This window comes from Petaurus breviceps, unplaced genomic scaffold, assembly GCF_028583685.1.
Source record: "Petaurus breviceps papuanus isolate PSGF00001 unplaced genomic scaffold, PetGlider_PUasm1.0 120, whole genome shotgun sequence".
NCBI classification, from domain to species: Eukaryota; Metazoa; Chordata; class Mammalia; order Diprotodontia; family Petauridae; genus Petaurus; species Petaurus breviceps.
The window spans coordinates 3,119,356-3,128,515 of NW_027185627.1; the positions used below are offsets into that span (position 1 = coordinate 3,119,356).

Consider the following 9,160-nt stretch of genomic DNA (forward strand, 5'->3'; position numbering starts at 1 on the left):
GGGGGGGGGGGGGGGGAACGGTGCATACAGGGGTTACCGTAATGTAGCGTGTAGCGCAGGGGATCACCTTCACTACAGTAGCAATCTCAATAGGGCTTATTTTCGGGGGAGGGCTTATTTTAGAGGAATCTTACACAGTAAGGGGAGGGCTTATTTTCGGGATAGGTCTTATTATCCGGGAAACATGGTATGCAGTGCTTTGTGTTTGTAAAGTGCCTTTCCAACAGCCCTCCAAGGGAAGGAAGACACGATGTTCTTTTATCGTACAATTGCAAAATCTGAGGCACAGATTAACTGACTTGCCTCTGATCCCTTGGCTCTAAAGTGGGCCAGTCAAAATTAGAGCCCCACCCTTCTGATTTTGTTCCTCAGCTTTCTTCCCAGACTACTAAACTGCTTCACCCCTATAGTCTCTTTCTTGCCTCCGAGGAGGTCAGAAAAATCATTCTCCAACAACAGGAAGGATTGTAGGAGGAAATATTAGAAGAAAATGAGAGGCTGTTATAGTAATTTGGGAATGCAAAATTGAGTCCTAGGACTGGTCACAACAAGAATGGAGAGAAAGGCTGTATCCACACCATGCCATCTCCACTCAAGCCATCCTCTCCACCTACTCCCCAGTAGAACTTTGGACTCCACTCCTGGAACCATCCTGGACTCTGATAGGTCTTTAGCAATCACCTAATCTTGCTCAGATTCATGAGAACCATTTCTCTTTTTTTTTTTTTTTTTTGGAGGGGGGAAGGCAGAGTAATTGGGGTTAAGTAACTTGCCCAAGGTCACATGGCTAGTAAGTGTTACGTGTCTGAGGCCGGATTTGAACTCAGGTCCTCCTGATTCCAGGGCCGGTGCTCTATTCACACATGAGAGCCATTTTGAAGAGGAAAAAGATGTAGTGGCACAGATTGGACACAGGGAGGAGATGCGAGGAGAATAAAATATGATGCAAATGCAAATTCAACATTTCCTAAGCATTTAACTATGTGCCAGTCAGATACTGGGCTAAGTGCCAGGGATATACATACAAGTAAGCAAGCCTTTAAGGAGCTTATATTCTAACATTGAGGGAAAGGGAAAGGGATGATACATCACCCAGAGCAGAGGTGACCAAGACGGGAGGTGGAGGTCTGGATCTGAGCAGGATTAGGTGAATTCTAGACCTGCCAGAGCCCCGGATGTTTCCAGGAGTGAAGGTGGAGAGGATGGCTTGAGTGGAGATGGCATGGTGTGGATACGGCCTGCCGCGTGTCAGGTACTATTCTAGACGATGGGGATACAGAAATAGGGACTTTATGTGAGCCTCTCCCATCAGGAAGCTGCCCTCTGTTGAAAAGGATACCACATGTTCCCCCTCTTTTAATTATTCCCTATTTATCCTGTACACAGCTTGCTTTGAATATACTTGTTTGCTTGCTGTCCTTCCTATTAGACCGTAAGCTCCCTGAGGGCAGAGACTGTCTTTTACTTCTTTTTGTGTCCCCAGCTCTTAGCGCAGTGCCTGGCGCATAGTAGGGGCTTAATACATACTTACTGAATGACTATGTCAATCCACAAGCATTTAAGTGCCTACTGTGTGCACTGTACTAGGCACTTGGGGGTACAAATACAAAGAATGAAACAATCCCTTCTTTCAAGGAACTTACCTTCTGTCGGGGGAGACAAGCACATGTGTGTAAGCATATGCATAATAAACACAAGAAGGAATGAAATCTAAATACAAGATAGCTAAATGTAAGATAGTTGGAGAGGGAATTACGGGGAAATCAGGAAAGACTTCATGCAAGCAGTGTTGCCTAAGCTACATACAGCAAGGGATTCTGAGGCAGAGGAGAGGAGGAAATGGTTTTGCTTTTTTAAATTCAGCTAAGAAGTACTAGGCGGATTGTTTGTTGGAAAGTGTCAAAACAAAATGTATCCTAAGAAATAGATATTGTGCATTAAAAATTTAATTTTAAATAGCAACCCCCACTCACCCCCCCAAAAAAAAAGAAAAGAAAGGAGTCGGTTGGAACAGTGTGGTATAGTGGAAAGAATGCCAGAAGTCAGATTAGAGGAGTGGCATTTGAATCCCACTCTGCCACTTACTGCATGACTTTAGGCAGTCATTATACCCTGTTTGCCTCAGTTTTCCTCATCTGTAATATGGGCTGGAGAAGGAAATGGCAAAGCACTCCAGTTTCTCTGCCAAGAAAACCCCAAATGGGGTCACAAAGAGTTGGACACAACTGAAAAATGATTGAAGAAAAAAATGAAAGAACAGACTTTTGAGATTCCTTCCAACTCTGAATTTTTTATTCTAGAGAGAGCTAGCACTGGAGATCAGATGATAAATTTTGGACATTTTAAGACCTGGAAGGGCCAGCAGAGATGATCTTACTCAAGTCCTTTGTTTTATAAATGAGGAAACTGTGGCCTAGTGAAAGGAACACGAATCCACAGTTTCAGTAACTCAAAATTCTTCAGGATTTACCATGTGCCAGGCCAGGTGCTAAGTTCTGGGGATACAGATACAAGCAAGCAAGACAGTCTCTGCTTTTAGTGGGGGAAGAAAACACAGAAAAATTGGAGACACACCTCCAATGCCAATGCTAAGCTAAATTTCCTGTCTAATCCTCTTTTTTATTCTTTGTAAATTAAAAGGTTCATGTTTGTTGATGATTGATCATAATAGCTGGGGTAGCCAGGTGGACTAATGGATGGAACCCAGGACTTGCAGTCAGGAAGACCTGGGTTCTCCCGCAGGCATTTACTACCTTGGCAAGTCTCTGTGCCTCTGTTTCCCCATCTGTAGAACAGGGGAAATGATAGTACCTACCTCAAGAGGTTGTCATGAGGATTAAATGAGTTATTGTGTGAAGTGTTTGGCAAACTTTAAAATGCTACATAAATGCCGGCTAACTATTATTAAGGGGCAGCTAGGTGGTGCAGTAGGTACAGTCCTGGGTCTGGAGTCAGGAAGACTCATCTTTCTGAATTCAAATCTGGCCTCAGACACTTAACAGCTGTGTGCCTCTTGGAAAGTCACTTCACCTGTTTGCCTCAGTTTCCTAACCTGTAAAATGAGCTGGAGAAGGAAATGACAAACCACTCCAGTATCTTTGCCAAGAAAACCCCAAAAGGGGTCATGAAGAAGAGTTGTACATGACTGAAAATGACTGAACAACAACAGCTATTGTTAATAATTTTTTTTAAAGCGTGCAACTTTGCCCAAGGTCTCATTAGTGACAGAGCTGGGAATCTCACATGCTCTTGGTTTATAAGGTCAAGACATCTGAAGGGAGATGTTCAGTAAGCAGTTGGACAGTTTGGGACTGAAACTTACGAAAGATAGTGATTTGGGACTTACCCAAATAGCAATAATAGTTTAAACCCTGGAGGTGGATTAGGTCACCAAGGTAGAGAGTAAAGTGATGAGAGACCAAGGACTGAGCCGTCAGTACCAGTCATATTTAAATGGTGGAAAGGAGAATCAGAGATGGAGAGAGAGAAGGGAGTAGCAAGAGTCTGCCATGTTTCTGAATCCAGAGAAGAGAGAGTTTCAAGGAAGGGAGGGTCAGCAGTGTCTGACCAAGAGATCAAGCTGCATCATCATCTCTGCGTTGTTGCAGAGAGGTCAAGAAGAATGAGGCCATCAGATTTAATGATTGGGTGATGGTTTGGATGGAAGCTGGATTACAGAAGGTTAAAGAGATAGTGAGGAAAGAAAGCAGTTTTACACCCATAAAACTTTGTCTGAAAGCTTAACAATGAAAGGGAGGGTCTTTCCATCTCTCCGTGATTTAAATGAGATATAAGCAGGGAGCTTGGGAGGTGGGGGTCTAGCAGAATGCAGTATATGCTCAGACTTGGTTTCTGTGTCTGATGCTCCTGAGGGTTTGTTACCATGGAAGGTATAAGGGGAAATGAACAGTAAAATTTCTTTTAAAAGGAAATGAAAATATGGAGGGTGAGAGTAGTTTTAACATCTTCATGCTTCTCTTTTCAGTATGTTGAAAATCCTGCCCTAGATCGATTAGGCCTTGAGCCAGTGGCCCTGTTATACCAGCTGACATCTGGCTTGGTCCACCTACACTCTCTGAATATAGGTATGAGGGAGTAGAGGGTGGGGTTAATGCCCCAGTGCTCACTCCCCACCTGAACCGATATTCTCTGCCTTCCTCTGAACCCCAGTGGAATTTCCCTCTCTCCACCCCAGTCCAACACTTCCAACCCTCACCAGCTCCCCTCACTCATAGCCTACCTTCCTCTGTGTTCCTCAGTCCACCGAGACTTGAAGCCCTGTAACATCCTCATCACGGGGCCTGACAGCCAAGGCCGGAGCCGAGCTGTCCTCTCTGACTTTGGCCTCTGCAAGAAGCTGCCCGCTGGACGACAAACCTTCAGTCTCTGCTCTGGCATCCCAGGCACTGAGGGCTGGATTGCCCCAGAGCTCCTACAGGATGAACCCCCAGAGAGTCCTGTGAGTGGACTTCACCCTGCCTATAGTCAAGAGGAGGCCAAATCACCAACAAATGTACTGGGTTCAGCCAGTCTCCTTTGGCCTAGGGGTCATGAGTCTTCCTTTCCCGGAGTTCCAGGCCAGTCAGTTTGTCAACAAACCTCTGTCAAGTGCCTACTATGTGCCAGGCACTGGCTAAACCTCCTAAGTCAGTTCCAGCTCTCAGAGAGCTCACAATCTGATGGGGAGACCACATGCAAACAACCATGTACAAATAAGACATATATACAGGATGGACTAGAGATAAACAAGAGGGAATGGCTCAGATTCCGTAAGAGTCTAGCCAACGCTGAGATTTCTTAAGAGTCTGGCCAATATGGAGAGTTTTAAATAAACTATTAAAAAAAAAAAAGAGGGAAGGTATTAGGATTACGCGGGGTTAGGGAAAGGCTTTTTGTTGAAGGTGGTGTTTTGGCTGGGACTTGAATGGAAGCTAGGAGGCAGAGATGAGGGAAAACATTCCAGGCATGGGGAACAGCTTATATAAATGCTTTAAGCCTTGGACTTTTCCCTCCTTTGCCACCACTGACAAATCTTCTCCAAGGCTCGGTTTCCTCATTGTAGAAAGAGGGGGGTTGAACTCAATGACCTCTATCTTTTCCTGCTCTAAATCTATGATCCAATGATCCTAGGGCAGGAGTCTGGACATGAATGGAAATTTGGATTTAGGTTTTTTAAGTCACACTTGATAAGGTAGTCTCCCCTAAAAATCATCTTTCCTCTCTGGTTTCTAGACCCCTCCCACTCCTTTGTTCACTGTGTTTTTCCAAGCCTTCCTACATTCCTATCTTTCCTCCCTACAAGATAACAGAGAAATATGTCCAGTCTATTATACATACTGTCCTTGATCCAGAATTATGCACAGAAATGAGATCTATTTGGGGCAAATTCAGGGCTGAGAACCTTGAAGTGAGAAAAGTATGGAAAGTTATATGCGTGACCACTGGTGGAATTAGCTTGTAAAGACTTTCTAGAGTCTCGAGACTGTCTTCTCTCATCCTTGTTTTGTGTCTTCAGACCTGTGCCGTGGACATCTTCTCGGCAGGCTTGGTGTTTTACTATGTTCTCTCAGGTGGGGGGCACCCATTTGGGGACAGCCTGCATCGACAGGCCAACATCCTTGCTGGGGCTGCTCACATGGACCACTTTGAGGAGGAGACACATGGTAAGGAAACATTTAGGAGGGGAGGAGGCTGCATCCAGAGCTCTGGTACCCCTCTCCTCCCTCCTCTTGCCATCTTGTGGATCTGGGGATAGAAAGCCTAAGATGGAGGATAATCAGGGAGGAAGTGATAGAAGACCAACATCCCTGGCTGATAGCCATTCCTTCTACAGACAAGGTAATCGCCAAAGAACTGGTGGAGGCCATGTTGAGCCCTCAGCCCCAGCTTCGGCCTTCAGCACAATTTGTGCTGGCTCACCCCTTCTTTTGGAGCAGAGCCAAGGAGCTTCAGTTCTTCCAGGTAAACAAGGAAGCCACACCCAAGAGAAGAGACATCCCTGGGGAAGGAGGTCTTAAGATGATTTGGGTCCTAGAGATATGGGATTTTCCTAGACTTGGTTCTCCTATAGCCTCTGGTCTGTCACAGATCCTATCACCAGCAATGGGTGACACCCTCCCACTTTCAAATCCACTCCTGGATGGGTATAGATTGAGGCCAGGATTTTTTGAGGGGAGGATACCCCAGAAAGGCTACCAGAAATTCCAGTGATGGATCCCTTTGAGTTAGTGCTAAAAGGCCCCAAGGCTGACACACAGCCAAGGAAAGGCAACTTGGGCAAGATTAGAACAGCTTCCCTGACTTGTCCCCCAACCGATGTTCTTTTGTGATTCTTTTTGCCCCTCAAAGCTGCCCTGGATGGTCTTTTGCCTTTAGTGGTTAAGGAAGGGGCAAGAGAGATCTCATTCCCCATCACCCAGAGTACAGCCCTCTCCTCTCCCATTAGTCACAAAAGGTCAGTTACTGGAAATCCAGCTTTCACAGGTCGTGTGGCCTCCAGCCCATGGGCGCAGGACCTTAGAAGTTGATGACTGTGGGGATGGAGAGTCAGAGGCGATAGAAGCAGGCACAGTGACAGCTGACATTTCTATGAGGGCTTTAAGATTTGCAATGCCTCTGACATCCCTCATGTTATTTGATCCTCATGAAGACCCACCCCATAGTTATTATCCCTCTTTTCCAAGAGGAGGAAAGGTTGAGGGGAATGAGGTCAACAAAGCTAGTACATGTCTGAGATGATATTGGAACCCAGATCTTGATTTCAAGCCCGGGGCTCTCTACCCACTATCCCATGAGCTCATCTTTGTATGGTTATTAATGACCCAATTGCTACCCTCCCCCACAAGTGAGCAGCCTGAAAAGCTGTGTTGAACATGATATTGGTCTATACCAAACTCTAATCATTGGACCCAGTTCAATGTCCATATGTTTTCTCACTGGCTAGGAAAAAAACAAATTTGTCAATGTAGGAGAACAAGACTTAGAACTGGAGGGGCTTCAGAACAGTATTTGCTTCCCACCAGCCACAAGTGGGAGGAGAAGGAAAAACTAAAATCTAAAAACAAAAAGGAGATGGGATAACAAAGTCAGAGGAAAGAAAAACTAATTTCTGTGGCTAAACATTCTCCATTGAAATAACAGGGGAGGGGCAGCTAGGTGGTGTATGGGCCCTGGAGTCTAGAAGACCTGAGTTCAAATTCAGCCTCAGATACTTACTAGCTTTGTGATCCTGGGCAAGTCACTTAACCCCAATTGCCTCCAAAAAAAGAAAGGAGTAAAGGCTTTTTCCATACCTTGGTGTGGATAAGGAGGTCACTTAGTGCTAGAGAGGGAGAAAAGGGACATGCCAAAATTCACGCAGCCCAATTGAGGGGTGACCATTTCTCCTCAATTTTTTGCTACTATGGCTAATACTGCTATAAATATTTTATTGCATTTAAGATCTTTTTGTATTGATCTTCTTGGGTTGTATGTCTGGTAATGTAATTGTTGGGTCAAGGTGATTTCTCATATAATGGCATGCTGGCTTCTACCTCCAGGGGCGGGGCACTTCATAAAGTTTGGATTCAGTCAAGGGGCCACACTTGAGGACCTCAAGGCCACATCTATCCAAATTCTACCAATTCTCAGCTCCAGAGAGCTCTCAGATAAGCCTCACTGCTTTCTCTCTTCCCTTAACTTCTACAGCATCGAATCCCACACAGAACGTTACCTAGTTACGTATTGGTCTTAGATTGGTTCACAGTAGTCCTCTTGTCTCTCCAACTAAACTGTGAGTGCCTTAAAGGCTGGAGTCTATGTCCAGGGCTGGGGTCTCAATGACTCTTTGTTGCTTGGCTCTAGGATGTCAGTGACCGAGTGGAGAAGGAGGCTGCGGAAGGGCCTTTGGTGACAGCTCTGGAAGCTGGAGGCAAGATCGTGGTCAGACAAAACTGGCACAGTCACATCTCTGGACCGCTGCAGTCAGGTGGGGGAGGAGGTGGATAAGGAAGGACTGGACAGAATTGAAGACTAAGGCTGGAGAACCAGCCTTAACCCAGGCCCTGCCCTTGAGGCTCTCCCCACTATACACATCTTCTCACTCCCCCAGCAAAGGCCTTAATCCCTCTTTTGCTGTTTCTCCCTCTCCCTCCCCTCCATTTTTCTTTAGACCTGAACCCTATATCAACTCCCATGTCTCCTTTCCACCTTCCTCAGACCTGAGAAAGTTCCGATCATACAAAGGGACATCTGTTCGTGATCTTTTGCGGGCCATGAGAAACAAGGTATGGGTTTTCATTGGATCCGATCTAGGAAGGGGCCTGGAGTAGGAGGAGGTTACAGGGCCTCTCTTCAGTTTAAGGGCCCTGGCTGAGCCCAGGTCTCCCTTTCCTTCTCCCCCAGAGGCACCACTACCAGGAGCTGCCCATGGAGGTGAGGCAGGCACTTGGCCAGGTGCCCGAGGAGTTCGTCCAATACTTCACATCCCGCTTTCCCCAGCTGCTCCTGCACACACACAAAGCCATGGGCAGTTGTGCGTCTGAGAGTCTTTTCCAGCCCTACTATAGGACAGAGGGCATGGGGGATGAGAAAGAAAATGCTCCAGACTACAGAGGAAGCAGCCGAGTGAGCCCCTGATGAGATCAACCTTGTGGAGGACATCTGCCAAGGAAGAGCATGGGGTGAAAGGAGCCTCCAGCGTGTGGCCCCACAGCCGCCAAATCACTCGTTCTGGAGGCTTCTCCCAGATCCAAAATGCAAAGAGCTCACTTCCCTCAGGCTGGCCTAGAAGATTCCTCCTTTGTCTCTTTCAGCTCAGCACACTGCCAGAGAGCCCCTTAATAACTAGAGTTGACTTCTCATTTGAATCTTACAACACCATTGTAAAGTAAGGACTACATATAAGAGCTGGTATCCCCATTTTATTATAAACTAGAAGCTAAGGCTCAAAAAAGGCACAGTTTATATCAGAGATGGGACTGAAAGAATTCAGATCTGCCTTATTCTCTTATACTCTACCTAAAATGTTCCCATAGTCAGGAAGGGTGAGGTATTGAGAGCTGGTCTGCCGTAGATATCCTTAGTCCAGATCCCGTACTCTCCACTTCTGGTCCAGTTCGATCATCAGTGACTGGTGTCCAGCTACAAATAAAACCCTACCCCCCAGCCTTGCCCATGGTGT

General features: G+C 46.1%; 1 protein-coding gene across 1 annotated transcript in view; it reads left to right on the forward strand.

The window, feature by feature from the left end:
- ERN2 (endoplasmic reticulum to nucleus signaling 2) overlaps positions 1-9,145 on the forward strand; it is a 30,116-nt gene extending 20,971 nt beyond the window's left edge. The window contains exons 16-22 of the mRNA XM_069089325.1: positions 3,986-4,085; positions 4,260-4,459; positions 5,516-5,663; positions 5,834-5,961; positions 7,843-7,966; positions 8,197-8,264; positions 8,383-9,145. Coding sequence (XP_068945426.1) covers positions 3,986-4,085; positions 4,260-4,459; positions 5,516-5,663; positions 5,834-5,961; positions 7,843-7,966; positions 8,197-8,264; positions 8,383-8,616 — 1,002 coding nt within the window. The 3' untranslated portion in view covers positions 8,617-9,145. The remainder of the gene's footprint in view (positions 1-3,985; positions 4,086-4,259; positions 4,460-5,515; positions 5,664-5,833; positions 5,962-7,842; positions 7,967-8,196; positions 8,265-8,382) is intronic.
- The last annotated feature ends 15 nt before the right edge of the window (positions 9,146-9,160 follow it).